Source organism: Chiloscyllium plagiosum, unplaced genomic scaffold (assembly GCF_037043375.1).
Source record: "Chiloscyllium plagiosum isolate Xiang-an unplaced genomic scaffold, Cpla_swu_hap1 HiC_scaffold_2, whole genome shotgun sequence".
Taxonomy (NCBI): Eukaryota; Metazoa; Chordata; class Chondrichthyes; order Orectolobiformes; family Hemiscylliidae; genus Chiloscyllium; species Chiloscyllium plagiosum.
In genome coordinates this window covers 21,556,753-21,573,373 of record NW_028270140.1, presented here as the reverse complement: position 1 = coordinate 21,573,373, position 16,621 = coordinate 21,556,753, and the positions used below count along the sequence as shown (strand labels likewise).

Sequence of the window (16,621 nt, the reverse complement as noted above, 5' to 3'; positions counted from 1 at the left end):
ATATTTTCTATCTATGCCCACTGGTTCTCCAAACTTACAAACAAGAACAGTTTCTTCCTATCAACTATTTCCTGACATTGTAATTTTCTATTAGATACCATCTAAGCCTTCTCTTCTCCAATATATCCACAGAACTGAAGTTATAACTGAAGGAATAGAGTGTAAAAGTAGGGAGGTGTTGATGCAGGTGTGCAAGCGGTTAGTGGGAGTGTACCTGGAATATTGTGCATAATCTTGGTCTCTTTACTTGAGGATAGATGTCGTTTTATTGGAGACAGTTCAGAGGAGAGTCACAAGATTGAGTCCAGAGATGAGGGATTTTTTTTATCAAAAAAGATTAAGCAGTTTAGGTCTATATTCTCTGGAGTTTAGAAGAATGAGAGGAGATTGAATGAAGTTGCATAAAATGCTAAAGGATGTTGACAAAGTAGATGTAGAAAGGATGTTTCCTCATGTAGGGGCAATCTAGAATGAGAGCTCATAGTTTTAGGATATGAGAGAGCAGATTTAAAACAGAGATGAGCAGAAATTACTTCTCTCAAAGGTTTGTGAATCTGTAAAATTTACTACCCAGAGTGTGGTAGATGCTGAGACACTGGATAAATTTAAGGAGGAGATAGACAGATTTTCAACTTCTAATGGGTTGAAAGGTCAAGCAGAATGGCCAGAAAAGGTTAGGTACAACCAAGAAGAGATCAGCCATAATGGTGGAACCAGTTTGAGGGGCTGAATTGGTTACTAGTCCTACTACTCCTAGGTTTTATGTTCTTATGTTAAGTTCCTCATCCCCGGAACCATTCTTAAAAATGTGTTCTGCACGATCTCTAATGCATTCAAATTCTTTCCAAATTATGGCACACAAAACTGCACAGAATATTCCAGTTGAGGTCATTAAGTGGCCATGAATTGACCATCTAATCACATTAATTAATGATGAGTCAAGATGGTCACCTACGATACTTCTTACTCAGCACTTAATTGCTGAGGAGTTGAGAAAGGAAGCTAATATCTCTCCATGACAAACATATCCATTATTTGCCTTTCTCATTACATTCCACACCAGCTCCAGGGAGGAGACAATCAAGACCATTAAGTCTGAGTATTCACCAATTAAACAATCTATCCTCATTACAATGATAAAGGACAGAGTGACAAGAGATGACACCTTACTACTGAAGTTTGTCTTCTCTGCAAAGATGCTGCCAGACCTGCTGTGTTTGTCCAGCAATTTCTGTTTTTGTTTCAGATCTTCAACATCCACAGGTCTTTGTTTTGTGATAATGAGACTCGTCCATTGTAGACTTTACAGTCCATTCAATTGTTTACGTTTGCACTCCACGTTAAAATTTGAGAATAAATTAATATCACAGTAATAATTTTATGAGGTTATAAGATTTACTTACTTGTGCAGGCCATTGAAGGAGGGTCATTATCTCTCCGAAAGTAGTTTTCCATACAATGACAGAAAACTGATCCCTTGTCATATGTATAACTGTAGGGAGGACACTTGCTGCAGGACAGGCTATATGGTGAGGCCTTAAAGAATCCTGGCTGACAAACTGTAGAAATTAAACAAATGACAAGGATTTCAATGAAATTCACCAAACAGCTGTTCAATATTTTTAATATGCACTATTTCCTTTTATACAAACCATATGAGAACGTTATTCCATTTGGAATAACATCCACCTGTGACATAAATATACAGTGCCTGTAAGTATTTCAGTGCAGTCAACACTGAATTGTGGTGTTAGTTTTTATGATCTTGGCTGCACAAGAAAACAATTTATATCTGAGATATGTTAATCCTACACATAACATAAAGTTGTGTCATTACAATAATTTGTTTCACAGTTATATGGATATTTTCTCCGGTGTATAAATCAAGAGAACACTAAAAGCTTGGGATAAAAATTGATTTGCATAGTATCTTTCAGGCCCTCAGTACCCCAAAATATTTTAGACACAGTTAAGTACTTTTAGAAGAACAGTAAGCCAAAGGTCTACACTTTCTGTTATTTCTTCAAAGATCCAATAGAAAGGGAATATTCAGAAAATATAATCAAATTAATATATCTTGATTATCAAAAGTCTTATTTTGAATAAGTATCATCATGACCATGTAATTATAATATTGTATATTTTATAAAGAAGGCTAATTTGATTTTTTAAAATAATAGACGCACATAAGAAAGGGCTTCCAGGATTCACATAAAACTCACTTTTAATTCATGGTCAGACAAAAGTAGATAGACTGATATGTTATCTCACAATCAACAAGGCCTATTTCGAAATTGATTAAACTCTTTGACAGCAAAATGGGTCCTTGAAGGTGTAAAAATTGAAGACTTCTTAGACAAGCAAAAGAATGAAAGAAAATCCCTCAAGGGATTCCAGAATAGTTGACTTTGCCTTGTGGGATATGATTCAATAAATGTTAACATAGCAACCATTTTAAATTTGATCTACCTAAGAGTCTGTGACACATTATTTCAAAACAGAACTCTCCAGCAAAGCCTGAGACAACGTTCTCACAGAAGAGATTTCTCATTTCAAGAGAAAGGTTTTTCAGAAATCAACCATAGTTCTATTGAAAGTGACCAGACAATCTGCAATGCACTAACCACAGAACGAGTGACGATCAGGAAATCCCTCACACCCCTGGTGCTCAAAACCTGCTCTACCCTGAGTCTATCTGTGAAAGTAATTCAACTGAAGAAACAAACATTTCTGCTAAATCCTAACATTGTCTTCAACCTAAAAATAGAAAATGCTGGAAAAGCTCAACAGGTCTGGCTGCATCTGTGGAGAGAGATCAGAGTTAATTGTTTGTGTTGAGTGACACTTCCACAGAATTTTGTCTCCAGCAATTTCAATTGCTCCTCGGATGCTGCCTGACCTGATGTGCTTACTCAGCACCAACACTTTTTGACCATGCTGAAAGTTACAAAGTAAAACTATAATCGTTGTTATTAGATAAACTACAGATACAAATATTAAAAAGTATGTGCAGATAAAGATTAATACCAATTCAGTTTTTTAACATTGCAGGCTTGTTACTTGCTTGAAGATCCTTCATTCTGAAGGAAAGGGCTTGAAGACAATAAAAACTGCTGGAAAACAAATTTCAGGAAAAGAAGTTCTGAGAAAGTGTCACTCAACCCAAACAGTTAACTCTGATCTCTCTCTGCAGATACTGCCAGACCTGCTGAGCTTTTCCAGCAATTTCTATTTTTGTGTCTGATTTGTAGCATCCACAGTTCGTTCAGTTTTTATTGTCTTCAAAGCCTTCCCCTCAGAATGAGGGATCTTCAAGCTAGTAATAAGCCTGCAATGTTCAAGAACTGAATCGGTGTTAATCTTTATCTGCATATTCTTTTTGATATTTGTATCTGTAGTTTATCTAATAACAAAGATTACAGGTTTACTTTCTAACTTTCAGCATAATCAAAAAGTGTGGTGCTGGGTAAGCACAGCAGATCAGGCAGCATCTGAGGAGCAGGAGAGTCGATGTTCCTGGCAAAAGCCCTTCATCAAGAATGCGGGAGGAAAGGGGACTGAGAGATAAATAGAGGATGAAGGTGGGGCTGGGGCAGAAGGTAAGTGGGATGGCGATAGGTAGATGCGGGTGGGAGGTAATTGTGATAGATCGGTGGGGAGGGTGGAGTGGATAGGTGGGAAAGGCCATGGACAGGTGGAATAGTTCAAGAGGGCGGTGCCGGGTGGACTGTTGAATTTGGGATGAGGTGGGGGAAGGAGAGATTTGGAAACTGGTGAAGTCAATGATGATGCCATGTGATTGGAGGGTCCCAAGGCGGAAGTTGGTTATTTTTAAATTGGAACACTAAAACCTAAAAAGGGATCTAAGGAAGCAAAATAATTCACGATTCAATAAAGCACATTGTGGACACTTCTGGTAGTCTTGGCAGACCTGCATAGCAGATGTTCCATTTTTTAAAAAATAAAGCATCGGGATGAGGTGATTTTCTTAGAAGCCTGGGAATAGGCTACATAACCTTACAACTGCAGGAGAACTAGGAAAATCAAAAAGAACTGGATAATGCATTGCATGTAATGTATTTGTATTTTCAAAAGTCTTATGAGAAGGTACAAAGTATTTGACTGATAAACAAGGTTAGAACAAGTAACAGAATGGTTTGGAAGTTAGCCATAAAATATAAAGTATAGCAAGGCATAGGAGGCAGCTTCTCCAACTGGAAGAAATTGGAAAGTGGTCTTCCAGATATCAATGCTGTGACCACCATTGTTCATCATTTACATTACCACAAGTCTTGAGGAAGATCTATAATATTCTAAAATTTTGGAGAGGATAAACAAAGAGAGCATATTTCTAATTGCTGAGATTAGAACTAGGAGGCACAAACTGCAGGAGTTAAATAGAAGGAAAAGGCTAGTAGTACTTTAACTGGTTAGATGAAGGAGGCTGGGGAAGGCTCATGTGGCACATATATTCTACCTGGATCCTGTGGGTCAAAAGACCTGTTTCTTGCCATCAATATGATGTGAAAGCCTTCTAAGATGAATAAGAATTCACCTGTTTCTGAATTTTCTTTGATTTCCATAAACTTCATTACAGTCAGAAGGAGCAGTAATTTGGCAAGCCCATGGATGTAATTTTTATTCTTTCATGTGATGTAGACATCTTTGACAGGGCTAGAATGTGTTGTGAATAGTCAACCTGTTGGTTAATGGCTAACCACATGTTTGTGGATCCGGAATCCCACTAAGTCTAGGTGAGATAGGGATGACAGATTTCCTAACTACATAAGCATTAGTGAATCAGGTGAGTTTTCAATCTATTCAATGATAGTTACATTGATTAGCTTTCAATTCTAATCTAAGTTAAAATCCCACCAGGTACCATGATGGTATTTGAATTAGTGGCCTCAGAACATCATCATGGGCCCTTAGATTATTACTGCAAACAACGAATGCTGGAGATCACAGAGGGTCAGACAGTATCCATGGACAGAGAGCAAGCTAATGTTTCGAGTCTGGATGATTCTTCATCAGAGCTGAAGTGAAATGACCAGGGGCGGCATTTATGTTATAGTTGGGTTGGGGAGGTGTGTGTGGAGGTGGTAGGATGCAGAGTGCTGGAGGAGAAAATATGCTAATTAGATGCTGCCAGTTCAGGTTAAGTGTGAGAATGGCAGAATAATTGTATGCCTAACTGCCAGACTTGAAAGAACAGACAGTCCCACTGAGGTGAGGGAAGGGAGAGAGGACATGGTGACAGAGAATGTAACAAGTAAAGCTAAAAGAAAGGGAAGAAGTGGAACTATCTTTTAGTGACATTCCCATTATGCCAGTCCAATACTCTCTACAATTCCTACCTATCTACCCGAAACCTGCTGTCAACTTGATGCTTTCTGAAGTGCTGGGCCCAACCTCAGAGACAGTTGAGGATCAGAACAATTCCATTTGATTCTGGTCATCCTTTCTGTGTCACAATACCATAGATACATTTCAAGAACTGCCATTTCAGTTGGTCATTTGATAGCTGATGGCTGCTTAGATTCCTCTACTGGAATGGCAATCTAGGACTTCCTGTGGCATAGGGACAGAAGCAGGCCATTCGGCCTCTTGAGTCTGTTCTGCTATTTAATGGGATCATGGCTGATCTGTGGCTTAACTCCAGACACCTGCCTTTGGCCCATATCCCTTATAACTTTGTTAACAAAAAATGATCTATCTCAGATTTAAAACTAACCACTGATCTACATCCACTGCCATTGTAGAAGAGTTCTAAACTTTGTGTGGTGTAGTGGTAGTGTCCCTACCTCTGGAGTAGGTGGCTAGGATTCAAGTACAACCTGCTCCAAAGGTGTGTCATAATATCACTGAACAGGTTTAATAGAAAATATCTTGGAATGCAAGTCTTGTTTAAGAAGAATCCTATTAAAAAATTTAAGAATCTGAAAGATATTGTAGCCTACTCAGGCAACAGAGTAACTCATTGATGAGATGAGCTAGCTTTTGGATTCAGTCCTATTTTCAGTTTGGTAGCGCTTCTGATGAAACAGATCTTTTGTTTTGTTTTACCAATCTTATATGCTTCACAAGGAGAAAGTGAGGACTGCAGATGCTGGAGATCAGTCGAGAGTGTGGTGCTGGAAAAGCACAGCAGGTCAGGCAGCATCCGAGGAGCAGGAGAATTGATAATTCCTTCATCAGGAATCAGCCTCATTCCTGATGAAGGGCTTATGCCCGAAACATTGATTCTCCTGCTCCTTGAATGCTGCCTGACCTGTTCTGCTTTTCTAGCACCATGCTCGCGACTTACATGCTTCACAGTTCACAGAAGCTGTAAATTAAGGCATATCAAAATCATTCTGCTGTCTTCATCTAATTACTCTTCAGGCTTTCCTGGAATGCTATTCAGTAAACTTACACTAAATAAATTCCTCTCTGACTGAATTTGTTTCATCCCAGTGTCTTCTCAACATTTGCTGTACAAGGCGCACAACTCACCCAGACTCTTATTAAACCATCTTGGCAGTCCACTTTGCCTATGTACTTTAACACAACTATTGACAGCAAAATCAATGAGTGGCATCAGTGTTTTTTCAATCATGAACTGGTAGGACTTTCTGGAGTTAATGGACCAGGATAAACTCATTTATAGCGCCTTTAAAATAAATGAGCAGGCACCGGGGAATGGGAACCGGCTGATATGGAATTTATTCCATTTTATAAAATGGGTTGTCATAAAACTAGTCCCTTTTTTTTCTAAAATCTGTTCCTTGGCTCAAGGAGACTCTGTCCTTGATCTTTTTCAGAGGGATAATAAACCAGACCAGGCTACAATCAGTCTGGTTTGGTATAGAGATGGAAAGGATTTTGAGAGGCTTTTTGTTTATTTGTAAACAGATGAGACTTCTGGCCAAAGTGCTCATGTTTTAGAAGTGACCTGTATAATGAAAGGGGAGTGGTCAGCTCTCTAGCTGAGCTGAGCTTGAACTGGGAAGTTCAACATGGAGCTGTGTTGGAAATCTCTCTCTTTTCTGCCCTTCAACTTCAACCTGTAAGCATGAGTTCCATTTATACTGGGTTTTAAAGGGAGTTTGCTTATTGGGACTGTTGTGTATATTTGGAACAGCATAATTAAGTCTAGTTGGATAGGTTGAGTTCTGTAGGGGTTCTTTATTCCATTCTTTGTGTTTCATTGTGCAATGTTGTGAATACATTTTTGGTCTGTCTTAAAATCTAGTAATCAACCAAGCTAACTTAATCCGGGTAATTTTCACTGTACACTTACCGAAATAAACTGCAAAGTTATGGTCTGTGGCTGCCTGCTTAAGAATGTTTTGAGTGGTCTGGCTTACTCCATAACAGAGTACATTACTACTGTGAGCTACAGTTACATTCAAGGCTACCACTGAAGAATCATCTTACACTGTGGACTAAACCTTAATATTATCTCAGTTAAAAAAGTGTCTCAAAAATCAGGTCCAGCTGCAACTGTAGAGTATCAATCCCCAATGAATAGAAGCAAAATAGTGTGGATGTTGGAAATTTAAAACGAACACAGTAAATGGTGGAGAAATGCGGCAGGTCTGTGGAGAGGGAAACAGTAATGTTTCAAGGCCAACATGACTCGTTTTCAGAACTTCAAGAATTTAAGAGTGCTCCAACACATAGAAGCAGGAGTGGAGGCAAAGGCAGTATGAGAAAAAAATCAATATCAGGTTGTGTGATACATAATTCTCAAGATAAGAGATAAGAAAGAGGAAATTTTCCCCCTTCATTAACTATATTTCTCTATCTACAGATGCTGCCTGATCTGCTGAGTATTTAGAAGACCTTTTTTGTTAATTTGGATGAATTTAAGATTATCACCTGGATTTTTTTTTCATGTATACATGCAACAATGTTTAATCAAAATCTACTGGCTGTATTAAACCATAAAGTGATATTTAGTCACTTTCCTTGGTGCAAATTTGGTTTCTTGCTTATGAATCCTATTCAATTACTTCTGCTAGAATATGCATGGGAGAATAAGGAAAGAATCTCAGCTACAATGTTGATGCACACAGAGAATTCTCACTGCCGGCATGTGTGACTATTGACCATCCGGGTAAGCCACTGTATGCCATCTCCCTTGATGGGTAACAGGAATCAAACAAATACATATGGGAAAAATATCAACACTAACTTAACCAGTATTCTGAAACTAAAAGGAAAATTTACTCTAAATTGATATTTTTATTTTTATGCAGTGGAATTTGACTTCTCGTCTATAGCCTCAGGGTTTGACAATGTATGAATTGGAAGAACTTGTAACACTTCACAAGGCAAATATGAAATGCAACAATTTAAATGTTAGCACCAAGTTAGAAATTCAAATTCAGAGAGATATGGAATACATTAATGTCAGAGTTACCTCAAACAAGTACTTATTTCATTAATTCCTTTTAGCACTTGAGACTTTGTTTGGCTACAAGATATTTTCTTGCTAATTCTTTTTGCATGGTTCACACCTTCTGCTATATTTTCAGTGCTGTGTATAACAAACACTGGTAGTGCATATCCTGTGTGAAATGTTAAAGAAAAATATATTCATTCAATGGTTATTATACAGCCAGTGGCAAATTCTTTCTCTTTACATAGACACATTAATGTACTCAGTTTGATTAAGGCACTGGGATGAATGTTGAGTGTTAGTTTTGCAAAATTTTCAAGGATTCTGCCCAGCCTTAACAAAGAGTGGATGTAGCAAGTACTAGTGACAGACTTGAAGATAAATAAGTGGAATGGCAAATGCTTCTTCATAAAATATCATAACTGGATCTCTCAGAGCATCCAATTACCTGAATTATTTCCACATTGAGCGCATTCTTAAGGTTAAATTGTTAGTAAAAAGGATTGAATTCTGTGATGTGTTCTCCAGGGAAGGTGGAAGGCTTTCCCAGAAAAGATTAGCAACTCGGCACCAGACATGCTGTGTGAGAAATCCAACGTTTATTGATTACTGTCTGTTGTCACTTAACAGGCCTTAAAAATCAAGATCTCAATGTACAGGGTGCATTTTGGCTATGTACAGGCAGCAGCTGTACTGCTTGGCTCTGCTTTCAATTCAATTGATTTTGAATGACGGAAAAAATTAAACTAATGACAAATTCAATATATTCTGTTAAATCAATTCATTCAAATTAAGACAATGCCTGCCTTCATGTTTTTATTGCTTGTGTGTTCAAATAAAACTAATTCGAAAGAACTGTTTACCTATTAAAAGAGAAGTCTATGATCAGTTTCTGTACTCTGGAGTGGTCTGACTTTTCATTAACTAACCCAAATTGGTTCTCCTATACAACCTAGCAAAAAACCTAATTTAAGGCTGTTATGAACTATCTCCTGAGTATACTTACGAAAGATAAATCTGAATCTACTTTTGCCTGAAGGTCCACAGTCAAAACCTATTCAGATCAATATTAACTTGTTTTGATTATTAGAGATTTTGATGATCAAGAATTATCAGAATATATTGTGAATATATAAAAGGAAAAGATATCTGCTGCCCTCTGCTTCACATTAAGATGAGTCCATCATGGTGAATTAAACCACAGTACTTCAGAACTGACCTGTGACTAAGAATAGTCTTCCAAGCTCATTATTTTTTAATTATAATCCTAAGGGGAAAATGAATCTCTACATTCAACTCAATGTCAGTAAGGTACCCACTTTAAGAGATATTATATTTTGATATGTTACCAAATTAGAAATAGCTCAGCCATTTAGGTTTATTCCTGAGGTCATTTAATTAGACCTCATTTATTTTATACCACATTCCTGGCAATGCTCCATATTCACTGTTAATCTGTCAATACAGTCTTTGGCACCACTGAGGCCTATCCATGATTCAGATCATTTATCAAATTGGCTAACACACAGTGTGCTCCTAATCCTCGGGAGATCTGAAGCTGAAGCAGACTGACAGAAGCAGTACCAGTACAACTGTAGCATCATGGCAGTACAACTATGTTAGCAACAGGCACAGGACGAAGCTTTGGTTACAGAATAGTCCATGGGAATATCTTATTTTCCAATTTAATATGCGCCTGATGTTTAATATGAGATGGAAAAGGTCTGAAAGAGTGAATCCTTGATTAAATGCAATAAGTACTAGTCATTGTCATAATATTATGAGAATATGGGGATATAATTAAAGTAGGATTTTGGAGAAGACACACTTAAGATTAGGTCCTCCTAATAGTCTCTGGAGTAATGTTACCCTGATTTCTCTCCACAAATTTGCCAAACCTGCTGAGATTTTCCAGCAATTTCTGCTTTTGTTGAAGCAGATCAGCATTGGTCAATTTAGAGAAGTGATTGATTCTGACCTAACATGATAATCTTTTCATGAGACTTGATTATAGCTGCAAGAGATGGGAAATTCTCCATTAAAGCCACAAATAGCAGAAAACCCCTCCAGAACAGTGGCAAAACTCGGGAGAACCACTATTACTACAAAATAGCAATCTAGAAAGAAACATTTTTTTTGTCAGGAAGATTTAATTTCAAAGATGGGCCAAATAGAGTATAAAATTGGACATCCTGGAGAAAATAATTCTTGCGGCATCGAATAGCTTCTAAATGGGAAATTATGTCAGAAGTTGAGCAAGCAAATGCATTTGATGCATAACTGTGAATATAGTAGTTTATGCTGTTGCTCATCAAGGGATAAAATAACAGACAAATTCAAAAAGGTATTGAAAGCCTCTGCTGATTATTTCAATGTCAGAACTAATAGACTTCTTGAAAGAGCGAGATTAACTGAGGAATACAGCATCCGGAGGAAGTCACAGGTGACTTTATTAATGATCTCTGCAGATTAATGGACTATGGAGCCTCAATGTCAGAATTCAGGAGAGACAGATTTGTTAAAGGCATTACTGATGAATCTTTGTCAGATTTGTTTTAGTCCAAAAAGAGCTGACTCTAATGAAAGCATTTACACGGTGACTGAACAGAGATTAGATGCAGCTCAGAACAATCCGAAGGAAAAAAGATTAAACTTGACACTGGAAACTTTCAGAATCTATTCATTTATTAAGGTGCAGACCACAAAGAACATATATGATCAGCAATGCAGTGAGAGTCGATACCAGATAATAACAGTCATTTCAAATTGTGAAGCAAAAAGAAACTCAGCGAACCCACAAGCTTAGAAGATATGGATGGCTGCACACATAATTATTGATATTGTATGTAGAAAGCAGCTTTCTAAAAAGGGTTTCAGTACCAATTAATGGTGAAAATTACAGAAACACAACATTTTATTCATCATCTGAAGTATAATAGTTCATGAAAGTAAATATAGCCAGATTGCAGTATCAAGAGAGTACTTGGTGATGAACCTTAACTTACAACATTGGAACTTGTTGCAGTTAACTAGAATAAGTCCTTGAATGAATCAAGCCTGCAGAATTATGATGGAAGCTTTGTCCAATTGTAGAGAGCCATAACAGATCATGTCAATCCCATTGCAAAAACATAATTTGTATTGTACTGTGCTTTTTGCACAATATGATTTTTTTTCCCAAACCTCCAAAAGCGAGCCCTGAAGAATACTGTCGATGCAGGAATCATAGGCAGAGCACTGAAGAGCTTATATGCAGAAGACATTTATTTATACAGCACTGGATGGTATATTCGGATTGATCATGTAAGACCCTAAAGCTTGTCAGTGTGTTTTTGTGCTCCAGTATGAACAAAACGATTGTTTTTTCATTTTATTTCAAAATTAATTATCATAAAAACATCTTTGTGTATATGCACAAATATAGTTCTTTTCTGTAGAGTTGTATATCAAGGAAACAAGCAAACATTGGAGTCTGGCTCTATCCAAACAAACCAAACACATTTCTTACTAAAACAGGATTATACTAACATGCATTTAAATCAGTAAGAGGGTCCGATACCTGAACGGACCCCTAATTAACTTCAGCAAGAAGACCTCAGACAGTGGTCTTTCCCCGCTGTGCCTTGATGGCAGTTGCTCCATGCTTGAGTATGTCACTCAGCACTTACTCCTGGGCCTTGGAGTGTCCCAGTCTGTAACACTCCACCAAGGTCAACTCCTTGTTCTGGAAGACCAACAAGCTTTAGGAAGACCAGAGCATCTTTTATCAAGTTGATGGTCCTCCAGTTGGAGTCGATGTTTGTTTCGGTATGCGTCTGGAACAGACCACAGAGTGGAGTGTTTTGGAGTACCTTGACTAGAAATACTATAATTCGAGTACTTAACTAGAAATACTATAGTTCAAGTAGTTTGGATAAGTTAGTTTTTATCCAATGTGTGCAGGACGGTTTCCTGACACAGTATGTAGACAGGCCAACAAGGGGTGAGGCCACTTTGAATTTGGTATTGGGTAATGAACCTGGCCAATTGTTAGATTTGGAGGTAGGTGAGCACTTTGGTGATGGTGACCACAATTCGGTTATGTTCACTTTTAGCGATGGAAAGAGATAGGTATATACCACAGGGCAAGAGTTATTGCTGGGGGAAAGGCAATCATGATGTAATTAGGCAAGATTTAGGATACATAGGATGGGAAAAGAAACTGCAGAAGATGGGCACAATTGAAATGTGGAGCTTATTCGAAGAACAGCTACTGCGTGTCCTTGATAAGTATGTATTTGTCAAGCAGGGAGGAAGTGGTCGAGCAAGGGAGCGAGAGTGATCGAGAAGTTGAATCTCTTGTCATGAGGAAGAAGAAGGCTTATGTTAGGATGAGATGTGATGGCTCAGTTAGGGCACTTGAGAGTTACATGTTAGCCAGGAAAGACCTAAAGAAAGAGCGAAGAAGAGCCAGGAGGGGATGAGAAGTCGTTGGCAGATAGGATCAAAGAAAACCCTAAAGCTTTCTATAGGTATATCAGGAATAAAAGAATGACTAGAGAAAGATTAGGGCCAATCAAGGATAGTAGTGGGAAGTTGTGCATGGAGTCCGAGGAGATAGGAGAAGTGCTAAATGAATATTTTTTCGTCAGTATTCACAATGGAAAAAGACAATGTTGTCGAGGAGAATACTGAGATACAGGCTATTAGACTAAATGGGATTGAGGGTCACAAGGAGGAGGTGTTGGCAATTCTGGAAAGTGTGAAAATAGATAAGTCCCCTGGGCCGGATGGGATTTATTCTAGGATTCTCTGGGAAGCCAGGGAGGAGATTGCAGTGCCTTTGGCTTTGATCTTTATGTCGTCATTGTCTCACGACTAGTGCCAGAAGACTGGAGGATAGCAAACGTTGGTCAAGAAGGGGAGTAGAGACAACCCCAATAATTATAAAACAGTGAGCCTTACTTCGATTGTGGGTAAGCGTTGAAAAAGGATGAAAATGGAATAGTGTAGAAAGATAGGCTTCAGATTATTTCCACAGGTTGGTGCAACATTGAGGGCCAAAGGGCCTGTTCTCCACTGTAATGTTCCATGTTCGAGAGTCCTGTGTCACAGAGCTGCTGGGGATGAACTCGACAGAAACCACTGCATCTTTCTCCAGACTTTCTTTGCAAAGGTACATTCCAGCAGGAGATGACAAATAGGTTGGTGAATAGGTCATGTGGGTGAGGCAAATGGGACAGGTGTCACATGGATGAGGGGGGTAGGAGGTAGGACAGTATGAGTGACTACGGGTCAGTTGCATAATTACCCAGAGGTTAGACAATGGCGTTGTGTGTAACATTTCCCTGGTAACTATCCAAGTAAGAATGGCAGACCTGTCTGAAGTCTCCTGCTCTAACTCAGAGTCTGTGTTTTTTTTTTCTGGAGGGTCCCAGGGAGCAGGGAAATTGTCAATTGAAAGTTCAAAATTCCAGTGCATGTCCTCAATGATTGGTTCAGGACTTCCACAGGGACGGAAATATGTCTTGAGTCTTACATTGGGTCTTTAGGAGCTTTAATAATCATTCTGAATACAGCAGCCAGTTTAGTTTATAACAGATTTGTACTTCACTACGAATTATCAATTTGCTCCTGCAGATTTCTAGCTGAATGCTTGGCTAAGAACTGACAAAAGATGTCCTTTGGGATATGCACTAGAATCTTCAAGAAAATGAGAGAGGAAACAGAAAAAACTCTGACTCATATATCGAGTAGCAACACATGTTGAGCGAGCACTGCCAAATATGTTCATCACTATATTCAAAAATGGAAAAGATAGAAACCAAAATATTATGTGCCACCAAAGCCAGCATTTATAATGAGGAGCATACTTGAAAGTATTTTACAATGCTTACATAAAGAGCACAGGTGTAATGAAGCTTAGCCAACATAATTTTAGAAGTAATTCCTGAAATCTTGGAGTTCTTTACAAAGGTAATTAAATTAGTAGATAACAGCCATTTGGCAGGCCTAATTTACTTGGAAATACAAATGACATTCTACAAAGTTTCTTGAGTGGTGCTTTTGAACAGAGCTGAACAGAGACAGTGAATCTTTAAGTTCCAGAGATCCATTATAATTCATGTCATAATATACAATAGCAGAAGTATTGATAAATAAGAAGTGACATTTGTCTGGAAATCTGAGGAGGAACTGGCTTTGATTGTTAAACTAATGATACCAAATCAAATAATCATGTGGAAGGAAGCGTGGAGAGAGATGAACAGAATTCGAAAATGTCCTGTCAGGATGAACCAGATAAATTTATAAATCTATATCAACATCTAAGATAATTCATAACGTCGCATCAAACAACAGATCTGTAGATAATGAAGATTTATCATTCATAGAGAGGAACAAGAAAAAGAAACTGATTGTGACTATTGATGATCCAGTGATAAAACACTGGTCAATACAAAACCGGAATTAAGTTAACACAATGCTAGCATACATCTTCAGAGCATTTCATCGCAAGTTCAAACATGCTATTCTAACCTGAGAGAGATCACTGATAAGGTAACAGATCATGAATGATATGAAGCAAGTGACTGAAGAGTATGAAGGTGAATTCTACTGTAAATCCTACAGAACTAAAGCCTGAAAGGGTGATACTATTCGATCTTTAAAATTTTGTAAGGCATGGGTGATGGTAATACAGTTACACAATCCTTTATCCAAAAGTCCAAAATCTGAAAAGCTCTGAAATCCGAAATTTTTTCGTAGAATGTGGAGCGTCATTTTGGCGTGTGAACAGGTGACCCAACTCCATACCTACTTGAACCACGTCACTCAGGTATAACGGAGCAGTGTGGCCCAGCACTGACAGGCGTCAATTGTGTCTCAGTGCTCATACTATTCACACGTGCGTCTGCTGTTAGGTAATTTTTTTAATTTCAGTGTGGAAATGTCATTTATTCCAGAATTCGACAGATTCTGAATTCCGAAAAACAACTGGCTCCAAGGATTTCGGATAAAGGATTGTGTACTAGTATAATCATGCATTATAAGTAACAGATCTAACATTACTAAGCATCAAATGAAACGCATTTTTCTTAATGAATTAATATGGTAAGCACAAAGCAAAAATAAACAGTTGAAGATGTACATTTGATACTAAGAAAGATAAATGTCTGATTGAGAGACAAATGGGGAAAATAACAGTGCATACTAGATTGAGATGATCAAAATACTTTATAAAACATAAACTTTTTTTGATGGTAAAGGTGTATAGGAAGCAAAATATTACAGTTTGAACTGAAGATTTGCTTGATTTGGGGATTAGAGAATATACTCATACAATTTCTCAATATTTTTCTTTTCACAAACACTCTGTAACCACAAAATGGAAAGTACAACTTTGACAAGGTAAACTGGCTTTTTTTGTTCCATAATTGTCTTAAGATTTTAATGGAGGTGAGCAAAACTGTTGTAGTCTAATGTCTTAGCTACAAGACAGATTTAAAGGTTTACATTTCTTGAAAAATTTATGGTTTCTGATCAGGCTCTAAGATGACAGCTTCTAATACATTTACTATTTTTGTAAGCTCTATTTATGTGGGTCAAATAAATCTTTTTTATCATATGGAACCATTTTGCTAAAGGTTCCGTTGCTTCAGAATGGTTAAATAACAGGAGAATTTACTTCAAATTTTCAGCACTGCCTAAGTTTGTTTTTAATAGCAGATTTTTTAAAATTCTTTGATTGATGAGAGAGACCAATGAAAGGAAGGAAACACAATATTAGTCAAGGATAATTCCCAAGTTCCTTACATTATCAGAGATTGTTTGGCTGCAGTGATGTAACCTTTGCTAATGGCCACACTTGAAGGCAAGTTCAAACGGAAACTGTTGTTCATCCTGACCTTTGATCAGAGAAACTGCCATAAGGTTATTTGAAATGATGTACTGAAACTGAGAAACATTGATAAGAATCCAACCACTTTGATTTATGCATGAAGAACTCCAGCGCAAGTTAGAGAACTCTATTTTTCCATTGCAGTCTTAAAACATAGGTTTCCGAATCAGAGAACTAATATATCAGATGCTTGAGGGTACTGCTGACAAGATGCCCAATTTACTTGAAGCTGAAATCCCGAAGGAAATGTCATAAAAACAGGCTGAATTTTTCAGCCCAATGGCAGCCGGAACGGAAGCAGATGAGCATGGAATGTCCAATGTTTTGGTTCTTTAGCTCAGCTTACCTGTTCACAGCTT

General features: G+C 37.8%; 1 protein-coding gene across 5 annotated transcripts in view; it reads right to left on the bottom strand.

Moving 5' to 3' along the window:
- Positions 1–16,621, bottom strand: part of LOC122563792 (ephrin type-A receptor 5-like) — a 332,189-nt gene that overhangs the window by 166,977 nt on the left and 148,591 nt on the right. For all 5 annotated transcript variants that reach the window (XM_043718006.2, XM_043718007.2, XM_087995269.1 and 2 more), the window contains exon 4: positions 1,404–1,559. In XM_043718006.2, coding sequence (XP_043573941.1) covers positions 1,404–1,559 — 156 coding nt within the window. The remainder of the gene's footprint in view (positions 1–1,403; positions 1,560–16,621) is intronic.